The sequence below is a fragment of the Catharus ustulatus genome, chromosome 4, assembly GCF_009819885.2.
Source record: "Catharus ustulatus isolate bCatUst1 chromosome 4, bCatUst1.pri.v2, whole genome shotgun sequence".
NCBI classification, from domain to species: Eukaryota; Metazoa; Chordata; class Aves; order Passeriformes; family Turdidae; genus Catharus; species Catharus ustulatus.
In genome coordinates this window covers 15,262,973-15,285,935 of record NC_046224.1, presented here as the reverse complement: position 1 = coordinate 15,285,935, position 22,963 = coordinate 15,262,973, and the positions used below count along the sequence as shown (strand labels likewise).

The 22,963-nt window shown below is 40.3% G+C and overlaps 1 protein-coding gene across 1 annotated transcript; it reads left to right on the top strand.

Moving 5' to 3' along the window:
- Positions 1-5,984: 5,984 nt before the first annotated feature.
- C4H12orf40 (chromosome 4 C12orf40 homolog) lies at positions 5,985-16,209 on the top strand. The gene is made up of 11 exons (XM_033058541.2): positions 5,985-6,102; positions 7,390-7,522; positions 8,027-8,093; positions 8,571-8,771; positions 10,681-10,787; positions 11,884-12,407; positions 12,657-12,729; positions 13,398-13,458; positions 13,993-14,059; positions 14,764-14,846; positions 15,452-16,209. The coding sequence occupies exons 1-11, from the start codon at positions 6,000-6,002 to the stop codon at positions 16,079-16,081; spliced, it is 2,049 nt and encodes a 682-aa protein (XP_032914432.2). The 5' UTR covers positions 5,985-5,999; the 3' UTR covers positions 16,082-16,209.
- Positions 16,210-22,963: the final 6,754 nt, after the last annotated feature.

Here is a 22,963-nt window from a genome sequence, read left to right as displayed (position 1 = left end):
TAAATTAGCTGCTTCCTCTGGGTGTGTTGGGACATAGAGTAGCGGTCTAACAAGTGCCCATCAGACCTCCCTCTCTCTTATTTGATTATACAGAAGTTCTGTAAGGACCTACTGCAAGCTGGGTGCCAAAAGTCAACATTTCAACACCAGCATCCCTGGAGAAATGCTTTCTTAGTCTGCTTTGGGCTGCTTTGATATATCTCTTATATCAAGAGCTGCTCTGATATTGAAGAAGCAAGCCAGAGAGAAAAATTCAGGTGCTGAAGGTTGGAAAGCTGTTCTGCATAAGATCCTGTATAGTATTACCTTAACAAAGGAGCATGAAATATAGTTATTCTGAAGAGTGGCTATAAAAGTTAGAAAAAAGGGAAATCTTTAAACTTCAGTCTCTGACAAATAGAGGAAGCCTTTGTTCTATACTTCTGTACTTCACTTCCCAGAGAATCAACTAAGCTTCATGAAACTCATGACTTTTTAAAAATTAATAATCATGTTATGCAACTCTTGAAAATTATTCCATAATTCAGAAATTCAATTATTTAAAACTTTTAAAATGTTGAGAGTCAAGGTAAAATATGCAAACACTGTCAATATAATCATATTAATCTCAGGTCTTATTTCATTTTTTACTTTGCCCTCCTCAAAAAATACGTTTTTTTATTTTATGACTGTTTGAAGGGTCCTTTGCTTTATTTGCAATAAATAATTTGAGGAGGAGAAGATTTATTATGTTGAAAAATAATTAATTGAAGCTGCCATGTCACTTTTTCTGGATTCTAAAAATAACTGCTAACTACCAGATAAAATAACTCAAACAGAAAGAAAATCCTACTTTTTTCCTTTAAATCTAGACAATACTGTGAAAAAGTAAGAGTAAGGGTGATAGAGAAAAAATCATATATAAAAAAAAATGTGAAAGGGATTTGATTACGTTATACACGAAACTACATTTTAGACATAGTATTAGCAAGTTCAACATTTACACGAGATGGACTTGAAAATAAAAATTAGTATTTGAAGTAATGAAATAAATAAATTTTCAGCCTGTCACCTGTCATATTAGCTGTAGAGACACATAGACTTAAAATACAGATCTAATTTATCATGAAGATTTTCACCTAGTGTTGTTACAAGAAACAATTATGCATACTTATCAGATTCTATAAACACCCCTGCCAAATTAGAAGTAATAGAAAGAAAAACATCTTGGCCAATTTTTAATTTTAGACTCCTCATGAACACTCTTCACATTGTTGTACTAATGCTAGTCAAACTTTACTACCCTGGAAAACTTTAGGCTAAAGATAACTCAAGAAAAGAAACACCACGGGAAAAGATTCATATGGAACTTTGATGATTGTTTTGTAAATGGCTGCCTTCACTTGCTGAGATGATAGCAGTGAGTTACAGGGAAGGGAGTGAGTGGAGCTGTGCTGCTGCCAGGATTCCCCGAGTGGCTCTGCATCCCTCCTGGAGGTTAGTGGCATTTACACTCAACAGCTCATCAGGCAGGACCAAGGGCAACAACTCTGCCAGCAGAAAATGCTCATCGCTTCCCCTGTTGTCCCAAAAATACCTGAGAAAGAGCAGGATGGAAGGAAAGTGCGCTCCTGTCCTAAAAATCACAGTGGTGGTAGCGGAGACAAGCTGGACCTGAAAGACAAATCAATTCACTTGGGACAAGACACTTATGACTCCCCTGGGAAAGGGCGATGGCTTTGGCAGCAGCCTGTAAGGAAACACCAGGGGTGGAAGAAGGGCAGCAGCAAGAAGAGCATCGCCTCTTCCACATCCTTATTTGGCTTCCTGCATCCTTCCCCTTTGTCTGTCAATCCCTGTACCACCCTTTCCTTCTTCTCTGGGGCCACGGAGAGCGGCTGCCCTGCCGCTCCCGGGGAGGAGGAGGCCTCGCGGAAGGGCTCTGTGGTGCTGCTGGGAGGCTGCAAACCATCCCTGGGGCAGCCATTGCCTCTGCCCGCACTGCCAGCAGCACGCAGGGCAGCCCTGCCCTCCCGCCCTGCCTCCTCAGCAGCAGAAAATGAACTGGGTCGGTGGCAGTCGGTGAGTGGAACTCTTCAGAGCTGACTCTTCACAGCTCCATGCTGTGCCAGTGTCCCTCACAGACTGGGCACTGCCATGGTGTGTTTAACCACCCTGGTACTCCCTCACAAACCAGCCACGTTGTGCGAGCCATGGTGTCCCTTTACCAACTGGCACACACAGCCATGGTATCTGTTTCAGGCCTCATTTTCCCTCACAACCTGGCATAGCACGGTGTTTGTGACCGAACTAGTCTCTGCACAGAGCAGTAGTGCCACAGTGTGTGATTCAGGCCTGGCGTGCCCTCACAGACCAGCAGGCCATGGTGGGTGACAGCCCTGGAGTGCCCCCTGAGCCAGACTGTGGGAGAAGGTGCAGGTGCCCTCCCACCCCGGGCAGGCAGTCATGTTTGGGCTCAGTGTCTCTCCACAGACAGGGGCTGCGTGAGGCCTTCCTCACGCCCTCACAAAAAGCAGTGGTTACCATTTGGAGAAAAGGATGCACAGGCATTGAGATTCATTGAAACAGTAAAACATCACAAGCTGAGTTGTAATGATAAAGTAAAAAAATAAAAGATAATGTTCTGTTTCTTTGGGTACTGTGCTCTCTGCCAATCTACTAGAAATCTAAACCCCACAGATTTTGTCAGCCATTGGGAAGCAACATTGCTGAGCACAGCTTTGTAATCATCCAGACTCTATGGAGAATCAAACTAAAAGAACACCCAACCGAGCTGCAAGTCTTCCCAGCAAATTGGGTTTTCTGAATGTTGCCTCTGTGAAGCAAGAGGAAGGAGAGTTTCAGTTGGAAGAAACCCCAAAACACCAACCCAAGCTTTGTCCTAAGTGCCTGTCTCCCATACCCTCTGTAAGAAAACTCAGTGTGTAGGAGTATTGCACGAATTTAGCAAATACAAACCAACCTGCTGCTTGCTGATGCTGGTAGCATCTGCCAGGGGTCCTTGAGTGAATCTGGGGTTTACATTTTAGGTATCAGAAAAACCACACATCACTGAGGTTCCTCCTCACTGCAAGGGCAAATGTACACATAGGGCGTTATACACATATGTTTGGAAAGTTTGCTCAAACTTTAAGCAAAAGGTAATTCCAAGGGAATACTCCGTATTTCCAACCCTCACAAAAAGTCCTAATCTTACTGACCTAAGGACTGCAGCCATGCTCACTCTGCTCATGGAACAGTGGCCCTGACTTCCAATTTTATCCACCAAGTCCTGTAGGCACTTCACATAAGACTGTATTTGACAAGTCAGATGAGTAGTTGGAGATGTAACTGTGTCCTATACTGCACAAACAACAGCAACTTGTAGTGTCAATCTATTTTGCCTTCCTGTTTTACAAAAGGTCCCCAGTATTCTGGAAAGTTACAAAAGGGAAAAGCTCATACAATGCTTCTTTGGTTTGTTTGCTAATATAGTTTTGTAGCTCTGTTGCAGCATGACAATTAGGACAAAATAATATATGGACAAAGATTTCTTTAGTTTTAAGAAATTACAAATTGATGAAATGTTCATTGCATTCAAATGACTGAAAGCTTTTTCTGTGTTCTTTTTTCATGTTAAATGTGCTTGATAGCCCAATATAGAATGTGATCCTATCCTTACTGGAGTAAACTGGGATTTTAGTCAAAATTACTTCAACAGAGATATGTTGACTTTACTACCTAAAGGTTTGATCCATTATAACATGTAACATAACATAACATAACATAACATAACATAACATAACATAACAACATAATTCTCTTTGTGTCCTAAACCTCAGAACCATTGATGAGAAATTCAAGCCATGAGTCAAGATTATACTTTTGCTATTAAAATAATAAATATTTGCATTTTTCAGAAGCAGAATCATATTAAAGCAAGAAAGGAGAAAACAAAAGGTAAACAGTTTCAGCCATATTGGATTTTATATTGTCATATAAAAGCTTTAGGGGGTTCATTTAGGTGAAACTTTCAAAGCATTTGGAGTGCGATTCAAAACAGTAGCTCAGTTATAATGTGTTTCCCTGACTTTTAGGGGAAAAGTCTTGTTCTAGATTTACTAAACTGAATTACGACAAGAAGAGGAGGGAGACAGAGAAGGTGTGAATGAATGGATGGATGCCTGTGCCCAATTTTGGTTTTCCTGGATTACTTCTGTTATCATGTTGTGCTGGTGTGTGGGGACACGAGGGATTGCTTGAAGCCTCGTGTGATAACCACGTGGTCAGCTGGCCTAACACACTCAAACACAGCCATTCTGCTGGGCCAGGTAAAAGGATGTTAGGTTCACTAAAGTCCTTTTTCTGACACTTGCAAAAGGAGGATGGCTTATTTGTATTTTTAATCTGAAAGCAAAATAAGGGAATCAGACTTATCCCTGGCAAAGCAGAAGACATTTCAAACAGGGAAGTTAAAGGAAACAGCAAGAGAAAATTACTATAACCATAATAAGTGGAGTCAGTTTCCTCCTCAGCAGCAGGAAAGAAAGGAAGAAGCAGTATAGGGAAGCTCCACCACTGAAGCTGATAGCCTCAATACCCAGAGCAGGTGCACAGGCACAGATAGAGGAAAAACAGGCAATTATTGAAATTAAAACATTTACATATGGGACTGAGGGACCAATCAGCAGCTTGTCCTCAAGGAGAGGAGGCCCTTGAACTCTCTGTTTTCTCAGAAATTACTGGTCTGAGCCACATAATTTATATTACAGCTATGTAATTTGCTTCAGTGGAGAGGGAAAACAGAAGACAGGATTGGTTTTAGTCATGTAGCATTGAATTTAAAAACTGGTAATTTTGTAATTGCTGTTATACAAGTATTAGTAATTTAGTAATTTAGAGGGGATGGGGCAAAAAGTATCTGGGGCACTGAAGGGAAGTGGTTACATTTTGGGTGTGTGAACCCTGAAGTAACATGAATTTTGAAGTGTTGATTTGTACACAGGATGATTTCACCTTACTGAAGATACTCTTCTTAACAGATATTCTCCATAGATAATATAATCCTGGGAAGCAAAAGATAATAATAAATTATACTAAAAATATACGAACATGTTAAGTACATTAGTTACATGTCAGTAACTAATAGTAAGTAAAATGTCAGTAACTGCAGTCATGAGAAGAATTACATTTCAGAAGAAAAGTCAATGCTTTTTTTTTTTTTTGGTTTTGGCATAGCTTTCAGTTTTCAACATCCTTCTTTTGTTTAGAAAAAAAACTTACTGGGTTTACTTATTCATCTGCTATACTTAATGATTTAAGGATGGTTATTAATAGTCTCTGCAAAATGGAAGTGTTTGCTTCCTATATTATTGTCCTGATATATTCAAAGCATCAGTCGTCAGTCACATTTATTTATTCCTTGTAACAAAAAAGTCTTTCTGACTTCCTAATCTTAGAGACTTTTCTTTTTTACTTTTTCCTCCTTTTTTTTTGGTCAGAAGACTATTTTCTTTGTCAAGAGAGACAAATTTAGAGAACAATAAACTCTTTGTGTTGTTATAGATGGCACATCTAAATGTACGCAAACTTACTGATTTATTTGCTTATCTTATATGCCTCCTGAAAAGCTCTTTCAATTTTTTTTAGGACTTTGTCCTTGCCACATTTGGTGTCTTTCACTTTAAGAAATACTTTTAGTGGTTGTACACAAAGTTTGAGAAATGGGCATTTAAGGACTAAATTTTTGGCATCAAGAAAACAATTATTTACTTTGAATATGACCAAATTATATTTGCATTCTTTTTCAAGGCAATAAAAATAAACTAAGAGCAAATGGGACATGAGAATTCAGAGATATTTAACCATGTGCTTTTATATTAGGAACAGTTTGCTAAGTCTTGCTTGCTGATTTCAAAAGAATTACCTATACTGGTAATGTGTTGAAGCTTCTGTCAAAAACTTATTCTGTCCTTTAAAAAATTAAGGAATACTTTGAAAGAAAGAAACTTAAGTCAAAAATGAAGCTCCTGGAAGTACCATCTCCTAAAAGTTCAGCTGTCAGTTTGGATCTTCTTAATCTATATGTGGTTAACCAGATAGCAACCAAAAAAGACAACACTGGTAAGTTTTGGGCATTCTGACTTCTCAGAATTAGTTATTCTTAACTATTACTGCTGTTATTTTAGCTCTTGTTCTTCTATTTACAACTTAACCCTCAAGTAAGTGTTGCTTTATTTTTAAAATAAAAAACTGTACATAAATACAAAAAGTTATGACTGAATAAAAAGGCAGAGCATAAGAGGAATCAAAAAACCTTGGCTCCTGCCTACTTCACCTTTAAAGTCTTGTGCAGTGTCCTGGTTCCTGGCCTGGCCAGGGTTATTTTTTGCAGTAGCCAGGACAGGCATGGCCAGGACCCTGAGGTGATTCTACACTTCCTCACATCATGCACAGGACTTCCATCCCGTGGGGTAGCAGGAAGCAAGTGGCCAGAGAGCATTGTGCTCCCTGTGGCGAGCACCTGCCTGTGAATCATCACTCTTAATATAATTTCTTATTTCATTGCTGTCTCCAGTAAATTGTCCTTATCTCAACCCACGATCTTTTCATTTTGTGCCTCCAATTCTCCATCCTTCTGCAGAGGGGAGGGAGAAGGAAAGGGAGAGGGAGATGGAAAGGAGGAGAAGGGAGAAAGAGAGAGTGCCACATGGTTTGAAGTGTTTCAGTGGGAGCACTAAATTGGAGGATACCATTTTTAAACCACTACACACACTTATTATCTTCCCCATTCTATTCATTAATTTTACATCACATCCATTTCTTTTCCTCTTTGCTGTTGAATTAAGTCCATTTCCCATCCATTTCCTTTTTCATAATTTTGGTGGCATTTGGAATAGTCTTGTCAGTTCCACCCAGATTATCTTTCTTAAAATCCATTATTAAACTTCTTGGGTAACATCACAAAATCATGAGTCCTAGCTCTTTAAATGTAGATGTGGTATTTAAGGATATGGTTTAATGGTGGACTTGGCAGTGGATTTAATGATTGAATTCAATGATCTTAAAACTCTTCTTCAACCTAAATGATTCTTGTCTTCTGTGACATATTCATAAACCAGATTCTGGAACATTTTTTTTGTCCTAAGCTCAGAAGAGTAGAAGATGACTGAGGAAGGCAACAGAGCCTGTACACACACAGTGGCTGACTAAATAATTTCATCCTATTGTGCCATTTAGATTAAAGTTTTTATATTGTTTGTAGCAAAAAGAGAAACTAATATGATTTTAAATGGATTAAGAAATCTAAAACAATAGGTTTTGTACTCTAATGAAAATTAAGAGTAGGAACCCCAGGAACCTCAAAACTTTCTCCAAGCCCAGCACTGACATAACATACATTCATTGCAGAGAACATGAGGAAGCCAGTCCACATTGATATCAGTGAAGATGAAAAGAAACCTATCAGAAGACATAACTTAGAGCTTCCCATGTCACCCCTACGTACACAGCACAAGTCAAATTTAGATGAACTCCAGAGCAGGTACTTGATAAAATAGGCAATAGTTATGCCATAGTGAGATTCTGGGAGAAGTATTTCATGATAGTCTTAACATTTGGGATATTAAGAACACACAAACATACCATTGCAAACAGTGAAGTTTCACAACAAATTCTGTCAGTCCAGTGATACTCATACTGTGAGAGAGTAATTAATAAATTCTGAATAAAAAACTGCACATGAAGCTGAGAGATTTTTTGAAATCTTTAAAAAAGATAATGTGTGTACCTCATGTCAGGTACATACACTAAGTTCATCCCAATGGGCAGGTTATTCAAACAGCATATCCCACTTACACTGTTTTCCCATTCAGTTTTGGACACCCTAAAGTGACCGACTCACAGACAGGCTACTCATAATTGCCTAAGACTCAGTTGTTTTAAGATATGTGGAAAAATATTCCTAAATTATTTTGAAATTAATACTAAGAATATTTTAATCTTTTGGATCTTGTATTTCTTAGGCTGTTTTTATTCATTTTACAAGGTTACAAAAGCAAGTTTTGGACAGCAGGAGACAGCATCTCTCAGAAAAAGTAAAATACCAACATAATGTAAGTTTATTGTTCTTATGATGTAAGACTAAAAATATGCAGTAATTACTGTATTTTTAAGTGTTTTTTTCAGAGTGGCAAAATCTCATGGATACTGAAACACATGAAGTCTCCTTTCTCTTTAAGATTATACTGATAAATTATTTTCCTGCTACTGCCTACATATTTCTTGAAAAAAAGCTAAAAATGTATTTATATCCATCTCTCCTCAGGATAGCATTTGTGTGCATGCTTCAGATTAAGTAGGTACTTACATGTTTCCCTGAAATAAGCCCTTATTGCCTTAAATTTTTCTAGTTATACTAGAAATGTTATACTAGTTATACTAGTTATACTAGAATGTAGAAAATTTTCTCTTCTTTGTGGTTTATGTGCAGAAATGTAGAAGATATGAAATGGCTTGATTACTTTGAATATTATGTTTAAACCAAAACAGTTTTAGATAAATAAAATATCTCTTTGTTATGTTTTGTCTAGCTTTCACAAGTAATGGAATTAGGTTATGTTGATTCTAGTACGGAAAATGAAGACAACATGGCAAGAGTTTTTAGTGCTTGTCCGTTGTCCTCCTCTGGTTTTCAGTTCTCTAACCATACACAGCTATCAGAAGAAAATTTCAACACAAACCTAATGGGCAACATTTGGGAACAGACCCATGAAAAGAAACTGCAAAACCAGGTTTGGTTAATATTTTACTTCCATGGAATTATTTTAAACGAAATTCCATTTATTTGGTGTGTAAAACTAGTGTAATGGTAACGGTAATTATGATTGATCAACAGTTTTTGTAGGCTGGTGACAATGAATATTCTGTATATATAAATATATTTATTTTATTGTTCTGAAATAAGGATAACTGGAGCTTTTATTTACTGAGCTCTCAGTATTGCTGATATCTGCAGAGAGAGAACTAGTCATACTGGTGGCTTTCTTTTGTTTCTGGATTGTAAATTTGGTTAAAGAAAACTGAAATATATTATAGTTAGAAATACAGCTTTCTTAAACATACAGTTAGTGTAACTAGTGGGTGTTGCATGATCCCAGGTGATCCCATGACCTAGTTTTTTATCTTTTAATGTCTCAGTAAGTAACATAGTTCTTACAGTATTCTCAGTACTCTGCTGTTTAACTCTTTACTTTTAAGAAACAATTGAAAGTTATTTGTTTTGATGCATATTGCTATTTTTTCTTTTTCTTAACTTTGTGATTCTTAAAAGAATCATCCTTAGAAAAGTGATAGCAAATATAATATGCTTTATTTTTAGCAAATGTATTATTCATTGGAAATAATAAATTCTATGTGTTTCACCGATGATATTCTGAAGTTTTGAGGTAAGTGAGGTAAAAATGCTCCAAGAGTTTCATAAGGGGAGATGATGGGTTGTTCAGGGAATGAGTAGGCCAAAACCCACAGGAAGCTGACCTGAAGAACAAAAGAAGCCAAAGAAATATGCTTTCAAAGCACAAGGACAATCCACCTCTATTTGCAAGAGTGTGATTAGATTCTGGAGGCCAGTTTGGCTGAATTGAGGAACTCCTGACTGAGGTCGTGCAAAGAGGAAGTTGCAAGGAGGGATGGGCAACCCAGGAAGAAGACAGGAGCATCCCCTCAGCTTGGAGAGGTGGCATTAGGATGGTCAGAGCTGAAAATCACAGTGGGTGAGAAGAACAGCAAGGAGGACTTCTGTAGGTGTCATCAAAGGAAGGAAACCAAGAAAAATGCTGTCCACTGCTAAATAGAGTTGAGACTTACTGACAAAGGACATGGAAAAGCCTGAGGTACTTAAAAACTACTTTGTTTCAAGTGTTTCAGACAGGAACTGCCCTCTGGGTCATCTTAACATGCAGTCAGGAGGTGGGGGGAGTTATATGAAATGGTAGGTAATAAGTTAGAGAATCCATTGTAACCTGGACATACAGAAATATATGAGACTGGACAGAATCCAAGCAAGCATATTCAGGGTGCTGGACGACACCACTGCAAGGCAGATATTCATCATCCTTGTAAGGCTGTGGTGATCAGAGAAGCTTCCCAGTGAGAAGAAATACAGAAGTGCTATGTCCATCTGCAAAAATGTAAGCATGATCTGGGGAAGCATCATCTCACCTCTGTCCCTGAAAGGATTAAGCTAAGTGCCCAGAGGCAATTCCAAGGTACATGAGGAACAAGAAGGTGTCTGCAAACAGCCATCAGATTTTCTGAGGTCATGCTCTGTCTGGTGGACCCAATTGCCTTCTGTGATAGAATTAGTAGCTCTAGGAATTAGAGAGAACAGCAGGCATTATTTACCTTCACTTTAGGAAGGCTTTTGACAAAATTTCCCATGGGATTCTAGTAGCCAAAATGAGCAGCTATGAACCAGATGAATGGTCAATAGCGTGAGAAAAAAACTGTTACTGTCCCTGTTGGCTAAAGTTTGTTTGGCAACAGTTGGGCAGTAAGGAGGTTTGGGCTTCTGCTGTAAAGATATAGAGAAATAAAAATAGTGGGAAAATATGTCTATTGTTTGCAAACCCAAGTTGAAAGTTTTAAAGACTGTAACAATTATGTATATTCACAGTTTAACAGCTATTACTGTTTTCTCAGCCAGGAAAGAGCTTTGATCAAGACCCTTGGAATACAAAACCGCCAAGCCAGTGTATTTTCAGGAAGTCTGATACAATGCCTCAGGAACTGTTTAAGCCATTTGATAGGTAGGCAGTGATTTTACATTAATGAGGAAAGTAAACAGTCAAGTTTAATTAAGAAAAATACTAAAATAATCTGAACCTTTTTGCTACTTGTTTTTTCACTGACTGTTTTTCAAATAGAAATTGAAATCAAATGAAAATACTACACATAGAAAAGTATTTAAATTTGCTGAAAGGCCGCAAAATCCGAATTTTGGAACAATGATCTATTTTTTGCAACGTCACACACATGATAGTGTTGCAGAATTCACCTTGAATGATAGCACAGCTATACTAAGAGGCCACAAGGGGAAAGGTGGCCCAGGTGTTATTAGTGGGGAAGCTGCCCCAGGTGTTATTAGTTCTGGGCACTGTTGCAAGTGCTTTGCTGATGATCTTGATACAATAGCAACTGAGCATCTGCACCTACATTATTTATACTAGGGATTCCAGGAACAAAGCATTTTTCTTCCCTTCTCTTTCACATGTGATCCTACTATAGCTTTCTTTTTTCCCTATAATTGATTCAATAATACTTCTATGAGTACTACAAAATGGCCTCCTGACAGTGGAACAGAAAAATTCTATGCTGAATCAGGATTACTGATCTCAAGTACAAATTAAAGTCACTTGTCATGGGCTTTCAGTATGGAAGAGAAATATACTCTTAAGCAAACTCCTTTTATGAATGGAATAAACTATCTTTCTCTTTATTTATTTTCCCCCCTTTTCTTTTTCTCCCTGAAGCGGCTGCCTTTGGTCAGCTGGTGGAGCAGCAGTGACATACTGTGGCTGATTTTATAAATCACAGTTCCCTGTCCAGGAGGGTGTGCTCCATGGCTTTGTATATTTGGAGACATTAACAAATAGAACCCCTTTTAAATCAATCCTAGTATAAAGTAGATCTAAAATATAAATAAAATATACACTTTTTCAGTTGAAATACTGTATATTTAGGACAAAATCAAATGTAATGAGCAGTGAAGTTTTTGAGATTTTTATCATCAAATCATCATAAAGTGTTGTGTTAACTGTCAGTATTCTGCTTATTTGTGTACTCAGCAAAACGTGGTTTTTTTTTTCTTTTCTACCCCTGTTACACCTCATTGCCTACCCCCAGGCCAGACCACATGAATTCTGCCAGGAAAACTCCAGTGATAATAGCCAGTAATGAATCAGAAAACTGTGAAGGCATAAAAGAACCAATATTTGATGTTCTGAAAGAAACTGCAGAACTGAAAGGTCCCCAAGATGGAAGTGGCTGTTCCTTTCTGGCACTATTTGAAGATGAGAGTCAACCAATCCATAACAATCCTTCCACAAAGTGTTTTAATCCTTTTTCTAACCAAAGCAATACTGACATTTTTGTCAATGTTTCTGATGTTAGAAGTCAAATTACCAGCAGAAATTATTCTTATGACACTAGAAGGGTTTATCCTGCAATCAATACAAAAGGAAATTTTGTAGACAGACACCTTGAAGGCATTTTCACAGCTCCAGAACGGGTTTTCCTTAAAAGTACAAGTACAAGCTACAAGGAAACCAGTGGACTTCATAAAACCCACCTGCAGAACTGTCATGAGGGACAGCAATACTTCATACCCTGTGAAAAGAAAGAAAAAAGAGCAAACCTTGAAAAAATTGGTGCGTGTCATATTTTAAGGACATATCTTTTGGGTTTTATTCTCATTTTAAAGATGTATGTTCTTATAACCAGAGATACATCTGCCCTAACTGAAAACGTCATGAATCTTCAGAATGCAGTCATATAATTTTAAGTCCAACTATTTAAATTATTTTAAAAACTTGACAGAAACTTTTATATTCAAATTGTGTTTATTCTATTGCATTTCAAAACCAAATTTCAAAGGTTTACTTTTTTTAAATTTTTAGGGATATTTGCTTATCACCATGATCAGCAGAATAGCTTAAAGGAGAATGTGCAGAATTATTCAAGAAAAGAAAGGTAAGTGTCATGGAAATTACCAGTCTATTAACCAGTGATAACTGCAGTGATAACCTTGCTGAATTGGAGAAATCCTGCTTAAAAGCACAGGAAGACAACATTCTAAACAGCGTTACTGAAGATCCCAGTTTTCTCAGTGAAGACAGTACATACAATGTGAGTAAATTTGTACACAGGTAAGCCCGTTATACCTCTATGTATCTGCCCATAATAAGTACACAAAAATACTTCTCCATGGGACAGTTTGTCATTCCTGAAGTTAAGCTGTTGGTCTGGCTTGTCCTCTAAAATACTCTGTCTCATTCCACTGGCTACAAAGCAAGTAAATGTCTTCCCTGGGCTATGTGAGTGCTCGTGTTTTACTAAAGAATTGTTTTTTAAAGACTGACACGTGGCACCTTCCATTTTACAAAACAGTATTATCTTCTGTCATTGCTTGAATTCCATTTTGCATTTCAACAGACATGAAGTTTATTAAAAACATACTCTTGGCGTTAAATCTCAGGTTCAGAGAGAAGTCCAGTGATCTCACTAGTGGGAATCATGTAGTGGTTATTGAAGACAAAATAAAAATTGAAGAGTCAACAGTAAGGCCTTTAACTCAGAAAGAAAATAAAAATACAGGGGGGAAACCACTTATCAGAGAACTTTGTGTTTGCATTCCTCAGTGATGACAAGTCTGTGAAAGAAACAGCCTGGAATCAGAACCATCTCTTTGTATTTGAAGAGGTAACTTTTAAAAAGATGTAATTTTTTGTCAAACCTCCTGTTTGCATGATTCTTTTGAGCTGGAGAAGGATTGTCCACAACAGTTAGAAACTGAATATAGCTTCATTGAATTAACTACCATGGAAGCTTCTTTATATAAGGAATTCAGAAAGAACTGCTGCTAGTGACAGGGTTCAAATAGATGTCCCTTTGAGGTCCACATGGTTTCATTCACACCTTAGCTGATGCCTGGAAGACATAGAGTATTGTACCCATCAGCACTTAGGATCAGGTTCTGCAGGCAATGCCCAGACATTCTATGCAGGATGCTTCAGTATTATAAAGGAGCTTTGTGCCAGTATACACATAAAAAGTGTTTCAGATGTCTTACCTGTAGAAGCCACATATGGTACAACTCAGGGGTAAAAATACCTCTTAATTTGTGGCACAGTGCAGGGACTCCTTTATCTAATATGGAAACTGAATGTTCCTCACTTAACCTGAGATTCTGATGGAGCTGAACCCTTACTATTAATATCTTTTTATTTTTAACAGTTCACAACAGCACACGAGAAAGGGTATAAGTTTGGAGTGAGTTCATATCTTCATGAGATGGAGATGGGTTAGTACTATTTATACATCATCCTTTAATTTTTTTTTCTCTACATGTGAAACTGAAACAGTTACTTTTAAAGCCAGGGGGAATGGTCATTTTAGGATGTTAACTTTGTTGAGGGCTTGTATTTCTGATCCATGCAGTAATGTAAAAAGACAACTAGCATTACCAGGTAACTAAGAATTAGCTGTGTTTGCTTTTCCTTGAAGAGATAGTCTCTTCCACTAGACTATATGCTGTCACTCCACACGTGGACAGAGGGAGTAAGCTAGGCAGTCCTACATCCTTCCTACTTCCTCAGTAGCTGTAGGGTCAGCTGTGCTGCATTTCAGAGCAGATCTCTCAGGGGCCTCTAAGAGAGAAATATGTAACTTGTATGACAGCCAGTGTGCACATGGAGAATGCTGTGTTCTCTCACAGGCTGTGGTCTCCAGAGTCCCTCCTCCTTTTGGGTAGCACAGTTCTGCTGCTGATTAACAGCACAGCTGAGGCTTTGGGGGACCTATATCACAAATTCTGTTAATACATGTTGACTTGAGAAGCGAACTGGCTTTTGCCAAGAACTAGATTGACTGTTTTGTTCTTTAAACAGTATCTTAAAACTGCATCAGAAAGAGTAAAGTTAAATTCTACATGGTGTACTCGAGGTTTGGATCTTTGGGGAGTGTTTGGTGAGTAACCTTTCTTTCATTTTCATCTAATTTTTCAAGATGTGGAGTCACGACTCAGCAGCCATTCTCACAGTTACTCTCCAAGGCAGACTGAGAGCTATTTGAGCTCTAGTCCTGACGCAGTGAGTAAACTCTTGTGGGCTGACAGGGCTTTATTTGAATCATATCTCTATGCCTGAGTGAACCTAAGGGTGGATGTAGCTGAAATCTCATTTTGTTTTGTACAAGATAAATACATACTTTATATATGATGAGGACAAGAATTATTAGCTGTAAATTTTCCTAAGTAGTTTTACAGACCTGTGGTCTGTTCTCTTGATCATGACTAGCCTTGTGGAATTACAGTAGCATGACTGTGAGAAGATGCTAAGCAATATTCTATGCTCTTCCTGTATATATAGCTGCCTTACATTACATGCCTGTAAAGCAGAATGATTTGACACACAGTGTTTTCAGTCATTCTTGAACACAAAAATGCCATAGTGTGAGAGTATAAATTGCATGTGAGAGCGAAGGTCTGCCTTGGCCACCTTCTCTTCACCAAGAGCCTGAAGGAACAAAAAACCCTGCAAACAACCAAAAGCAGACAGTTCTGGCTTTTTTGTTCATTGTTTAATATTATTTAAATATTGTTTTATTGTTTATTTTCACTTAGTTATTACCAAGTCATTACTTTAGTCCTTAGTTACTGAACTATTTGAACAGTTGCACAATTCTGTTTAAACAGTCTGAAGAAGAAGACACAGACAAAACGAAGGAATATCTGAACAAACAGTCCTTCAAGGCACATGATGCCAACCTATTCTCAGGCTCAGCAAGCAGAGAGGCCCCCAAGAGCTCTCACACTCGAAGTGTGGGTATGCAGCCCAGCAGTTTTTCTGGTAGAGAAGAAGCAAACAATCTTCAGGAGAAAGACTCTAATTTTTGTGCCGCAGGGGAGGAAAATAAAACCCACAGAGCCGTGTCTCAGGGCCCAACACACTGCGCCCTTAAGAGGGAGCAGCATGTCACTCGCAGCACCAAGCGCGATGTTTGGTCACAGACCGAGGGCTCTGCGACAGAAGTAGAGAAGGTGGATGTGGGCACCCAGTGTGGCACCTTGAGGGTGTGCAGCTGTGGGGGATCCCTGCCCGCTGCCCGCAGCCCAGGGGAGCAGGGCAGTTCCCCATCTGCCCAGCCCGCAGCTGCTCCTCCCAGCGCTGCCCGCGCTGTGCGGGAGGCGCTGCCGCCCGTGGGCACCGGCAGCGCGCCCGGGACAGACGCCTTCTCTGAGGCCGAGTACCTGAGTTTGGCTGGCAGCAGGACTCTAGAGGTGCTGAGCTACATTGATAAAATGAAGGAGAGAGATAAGCAGTGATCAGCTATAATGGCATAGTTTTGTCCTGTTAGTGTATTTTGTTCAGTTGGCATATTCTGACTTTTCTAGCATGGTTAGGCAAAAGGTATTTTCACTGTTTGTTTGCTTTAGCTACCGATAATTATGGATTTCTGTCTACCTATTGCTATCTCAAAGTATGGGTTTATATAGATACCCAACTATTAACAAAGGATTTTACAATAGCCTCGTAAATACATACATTAGGAATTATATTGTTTTCCTCACCATATGCTCGTAGGATTCTGTAGTTTGAAATTTACTGACTATGTTTCTTTTAAGGTAATGGGAAGGTGTTGTTCTACTTCAAAACATATTTCGTGTGGCTCTGAGTTCGGAGCCATTGTCTGATTCTTACCCATTTCAACAGAAAAACTTGCCTTTGTCATGTGTTCATACTAAACACAAAAATGGGAAACAACAGAAAATGTACATCTGCACACATAAAATAAAATGTAATTTTAAAAGAGCTAATTTATTAATATTTTTAAATGTTCCATTTTCCTTCCACAGCAGATCCATTCAATAATTTTCTGGCTGTTAATCTAAAAAATCTTCCATGTGTTTCTGTATTCTGTCTGCAAGTTGAAAAACTGAACTACTTGCCTCTTCATTTCAGTATTTGTGTGAAGCTAAAAATAAAACAAATAAAAGGTTCTGATAATTTTGTTTCTAGGTTATATTCTAAAAAGTTCCTGATAAAGGTGTCAGGGAGACTCAGTGTTACTAACGTACTTACAGATCCATACACCTTCACTTCTCTAGAGATCTCTCTCTATCTTAACTATGTGTGTATGTGTATGTATATATATAAAAACTTAGGTGTGTGTGTATATACACATACCTATGTACATATATAAATGTGTGTGCTGGCATTAGCCAGCTGGCTGCATGTAGAGTTCCTCTTCTTCACAAACTGGGCTTGGGCAAAAGCTAAGCCAGAGACTTCCTTAAACAGAACAGGAGATTTGCCTCTAGAAGGTTAGTATGTTGTGCTTTCCCCTTGGAGTCTGCTGTTAAAAGATTAGCTGCCCTTATTCCCACCAAATCAGGGTTTTTTCTATGATTTGTAGAAGGGCAAGTGTCACCCAGCCTGGATGAGACTCATCCCTGTTCTTTGTCCCTGTTATCATCATCAAACTAGTGGCTCTTTTTGCTGCTGCATTTAATTTTTGACGCTAAGAGCCATTTTTAAAAGAAGGTCTACATTGCTCAGCAGTTTGTAGGTTTATGGCTGTGCTATTTTAAAAAATAGCTGCTCAGAAATTTCAGTGGGCTTTTCTGTACTTGGAAGGGAATAGCATTGTCTTTTATATATATAAATTGAATACATAGGAAGTGGTTTGCAGAATCAGACTTCTGAACCGTGTGACTATCACTTAGCCAATTCACTGCCCACTTCCTAAGGCTTGACATAAGCAGATTTTCTTTTTTAGGTTGTCACAATTTATTGTCAAAGCAAACTTCCTAGTAATTTTTTTTAAGCTGCAATATTCATCTTCTTCACAGGAGATATAATTTATTTGAATAACAGCTATAATTTTCTGTAAGCTCAGCTGTTACCAATGGTTTCTAAAGCATAGTTTTTCACTCAGTATGACAAAGTCAATTCAGATTGTGCCACACCAGCAGCAGCCCATGCTGGCTTGAATGTTGCTTTCCCAACAGTCCCTCACACCTGGTGTGTACCTGCCAGCCCTTGCCGTGGTGTGTGTCCAGCTCCCCAGCCTCCCCCACAGCTGATGTGTCCCCAAGGCACTTGGCCTGCCAGCCTGCAGTACACTGTGGCAGAGGCCAGAGAGTGGCACATTATAGCTAAAAGCTTCAGCACTCTATGCTTTAGACTGAAGGGGTTTTATTACCCAAGCAGATGTAAAATTGCCTCATGGCCAAAGAGTTCTTTGGTGACTGGGTTAGAGAGGTGACCAAATAGTGATGAACTGCCATTAACTTGCAGTGGAAGTTCTGCTCCTGTTTTCTCTGCTGGTGGCATTGTTGCTGGGACTTGTAAACCACGGTTAGTTTTACACAGAAGCAAGTTACCCACGTTCAGGTAGATGCTCTGCAGATCTGCAGAGCTGGCCTCTGAGCAGACATATTCCAGTCTGTGCCTACGAACCTATGGGACAAAGAAGGCATGTTGGAACACAGGTGGGAAAACAGGGACAGTTGGACCACATGGATATATTTGTGTGGGGTTTCAAATGCTCTTTATTAAGATATTGCTCATATTTATAATAGTTTAAAGCCTCTTAGTGGGTATTGCTAATTTTCACTTCAGCCACTGGTTTAGAAGCTCTCACAATCTGCCCAGTTCCAGCCAGGTTTCGGCCTGGACTGCAATGAAATTCCACTGCTCAGTGCCAGAAACTCACCCTCTGACTGGGGTGACGTAAGAGTTGCATACATGTCTCTAATGCAATCATTCACCACTGGGGATATCAATCTCTGTAGATAATCATGTTTAAAAGCCTTAGGATGAGAGTATATAAATTCAAATTACATTCCTATTTTCACCTGTAATTGCAAAGCAATCAGAAGAAAGAAAACTATCTTTGCCATGGTTTGTGTGCTGGCAATGATGACGAATAAGGCTGCATACTCTTTTTAGCCACTAGAGAAGTATTTTCAAGTATTTACATTACTATTATTGCATTAAAAGAGACTTGTGCTTTCACCCTAGCTCAGCACCAGACTGCCCCTCTGCTCAGGTGTTTTCTTTACCCTGATTTTTTTATGACTTCAGGGAAGAGCTGAATTTGGTTTAATAGGAAGTAGTAACCTCAAACTGTGCTCTCTTCAGCTGATAATTCAGCAGCTGATGCTATTAATCCATCAATATTTGTAGCCTACAGTAATGGTTGTCATCTCATAATGCATTCAGGCACCACCAGCTTTCTCTGAGGCACTCCTTTCTTCTCCATGTCATTCTTTGTGGCAGTATGCGGAGCCTCCAGGTAGGCCATAGAAATACACATTTTTAACTGTTTGGTAAGCATCAATTATAAGTAGAGTTTTTTGGGGGAAAAGGACAGAAGGGTACCTGTAATTAACAAAAAAACTAGGAGTGTTTGTTCATCAGTGGCAGTCAAATGCTTCTAAACACAGATTGAAAGACTCTCACTGAAAATACTACCATAAACTTCAGTCAGAATCAGTTTTAATATGAAGCTTGTAACTTTATTTCCCTCTAAAATCATCCCTAATTACAGTAACATGCAAGGTAAGGTTTTCTGGGCAAGCACCGAAAGAAGTTTGGTCATTAATGGGCAATTTATTGCTGGATGTTCTGCCAAGAACCTCCACAAAATTCGTAGAAATTCTTATTTCACTTTAATGAAGGATTATCATTATAGGAAATGAGAGCCTTAAGTCTTCATACAAGTAATTATTTATCTGGTAGAAACTGTGATTTGGCTTTTTCTAAGGGTTTTAGCAGGTAGCAGATTGAGGGAGGATGAGGTTTCCTGGAAAAAATATTTAACTCTCTGCATCTAGTGTCTAATCTGTCCTCAAGAAAGACAACGACCTTTCTGCAATGCTTCTTCAGTTTCTTCTCCCTGACAGCCTCTGATGAGTTAGGGGTGACAATCTCAGCCACCCAAATCAGAGCTTGCTTCTCCAGGGCTGGCGATGTGGAACTCCAGCCACGTCTCTGATTCTCTGAGCTGAATACTGAACGTTTGCCCCCTCTCCAGCCTTGGTGCAGTGACTCCCCACCCTGGTGGTGCTTGCCCTGGATGTGCAAGCCAACACAGTGAGCTCCCACACAGCACACGGTGCTGATACACCAGCTCTGTGTGAGGTGATGAGGGATCTTGGGCCCAAGCACAGAGGGGTGGAGAGTGAGTGAGTCAAGACAAGGCAGGAGGCTGAAAGAGTCCTGTTGAATTATTTAATAGAGCTGAGAGAAAACATGTCCAAATCAACCATTTGTGCCCGTTTGCAGAGAAAGTGCTGTGATTTACTGCCAGTGTGTCACACTCAGCACATGGGTGCTGGCCTGGCCCAAGGACCCAGAGCTGTGATTGATTATAGGACAAACCAATATGTCTTATTGCAGAAGATTTATTTAATTTCCTGGGCTGGAGTCATTATTGGGAAACAGGAGGTCTGTAAGGAGCTTTGCTCTCCAGAGAAGCTACACTCCATGCAAACAAATGAATTTTTGGAGAGCCCCAAGCCAGCTGAAGCTGGCAGAGATCTCCAAGCTTGCCCAGGGCAAGCCCCACTCATAGCAGGGCCAGCTGGAGCAGGATACTTAGGGCCACAGCCAGCTGTTATCACCAGACACCCAGCCTGGGGCTGGAGGAAGGGGAGCTGTAGGTGTAGGGGGAGGGAGGCTGGGTGCTGCTGCTGCCCTGCCCTGCTCCACCTCCTCAGAGCACAACTCCTGCCTCTCTTGCCTTTCCTCACCCACATTTCTGTGCAGTAATGAAGAGCAGCAGTATTTCCCCCCAACACCAGCTTATCCCTGAGTGCACAGCCATAGAGCCTCCTCCAGGAGCCCTGCAGCCTTGGGCTGCACTAACTACACGCACCCATCACTCTCCCACCAGGGACTGTGGGGGTCCCAATGCCCCCAGTGTATCCCTGTGAATTCCACCAGCCACAAGGAAACTCGACATACAGAGAGAATACAACAGCTGTCTTATCTGGTCCTAGGCTGGGGGTGGCAGTTAGCCTTCACCCAGCTTACAAAAACTTTGGTTGCTCTTGACTTTTTTCCCATCATTTTTAGTAGTGGGGACACTGCTAAGCCCCAGCTTACTTCCAAAGCTGCATGCAGAGCCTGTCCCTCAGCCCCCTCAGCCAACCTGAAGGTTATGGGTACTTCAAACACCGGAGAAAGCACAGGAGCACTGACTGCAGCCACATCTTGTGACAATCCTGGACAATGAAGGAGCTCACTGGGACCAGTCAGACAGTTTTGATGCCATCTCACCATGAATATATTAACACCAGTACCAATTTCATGGTAATGTTTATTCCAAGGCACCACTTCCCAGGGGGGACCTGGCCACCTGCTGCAGGCCACAAGTGCCACTTTAGGGATGGAGAAGTCATCTGGCACTTGCAGGACAGCTCCTTACATGACTGCCAACAGCCTCCCCTTTGCAACTACAGCTATGCTGAGTGACCCTGAGTGAAGGCTTCAGGCAGAAAATCTGTGTGTGGGATTTGGTGACAGCTGATGGGGACACAGGGGCTCACCAGCCTCAGCTGTGGAAATGGTTTTGAGAAGCAAAAGCTGCAGGGCTGGGAAGGCTGAAAATGCCACATGTTAAAGAGAAGGGCAAGATGTGCCAGCAGAGCAGGGCTTGGCTCACCCTGTTCGTGTGCCTCACCATGCACAAACTGCTGGATGCAGCTGGGAACAGAGAGCTGGCCATGGAAATTGAGACTAATTATCTCTATATGTTCAGTTTTGATAGATTAGGCAATTAACAAAGTGCACTGCAGCACTCAAGAAGTGTTAAAAAAATAATTAAAAACTGAAGACTAAGCCTATGAACCTGAGTCGTTTTTAGAGAGAGATTTAGATCTTGAATCAGCTTCTCAGCCCAGTGCTGCCTTCTGACTTTGTCCCCCCTACCCAGGACAGCTTGACACTGTCCCCTGACATCATGCAGTGGTGTGGCAGAGGCACTGTGTCTGCACTCACTTCACTAACCATCCTCCATACCTTATTCCCTACTTCCTTCCCCCAGCCTCTGCTCAGCATTTGCTTTGTGTTTTTTCTGCTCATGTTGCCCTGGCAACCTGATCCAGTCTCAGTTCCACATATCACCTTGACTATGTAGTTTAGCTACTCCAGCCCCCTCTGCCCTCAAGCTGCTCACATATCTCAAACCACCTCCCAGATGGGCCCCCAAACTCTCACTGTTCCTTCAGGCATGGACTTTCCCCACCTCTCCAGCCCCCTTTCTCCACCTTTAATGGTACCTAACTCTCTTCCCAATGGGGACACGGGATTCACTGCTTTTGTGAAAGTCGGGGGGGGCCCTTTGTTTTCCCTTCTCACACCTGAGACCCCTCAAGGGATGTGCTCCCTTGGCACCAGTGCACTGTAGCTTCTACGTTTCTTACACTGTGCATAACTCCTGCATCTTTGTAAGATCGGTATTCTGATTTTCTGAAATGATCCACAGAACAGGGCTGATTTGGAAGTCTTTCATTTCCCTGCCCCTTTCTACCTACAAAAAAACGTACCTAAATCCCCCCTGTGTGGTGCCAGTGTTAATGTGTTAAAAGGCTGTAGGTAGGTCATTTTGGATGTGCTCCTCTTTCCTCCTTCACACAATATATCTTACTGCTCCATGTATGACACCCTGCTTTTCTGTTTGGCATTAAGGATTCTATCTGATATAGATGTAATGGGATATCACAGCACCCAAAATCAAAGTGTGCTAGCTAAGGCAAAGGTTTCGCAAATCAGAAAAACATATGGATCCTTGTATCCTCCTGAAACCCAGATCCCAACATCTCCTATACATATCCTACCAAATTAAACTCACACAGCCCTCCAGATTTTTCTGTCAAAATCAAGATGCAGAAAATATTCCTGGCAGTTCTGCAGTTAACTCTCAAAAGCTTTCCAAACTTCCAAAAGCTTTCCAAAAGCTTTCCAAACTTCAGGTCTATGCAGAGCTTCTCAGTCACACACGCACACATACAGGTACTGGGTAGGTAACACACACTAAACAAGCGAGTGAAAACCTGCCCTGGAGACCAGCTGACAAACAGCCCCAGGATAAGCCTGTGGAACTGCTGATGGCAAGCGTGTGAAACTGGCTCCCAAAGAGTTCAGCTGGTTGCTTGGTGGGCTGAATGTGTTAGACTGTCCAGCAGGAGAAGAGTTGA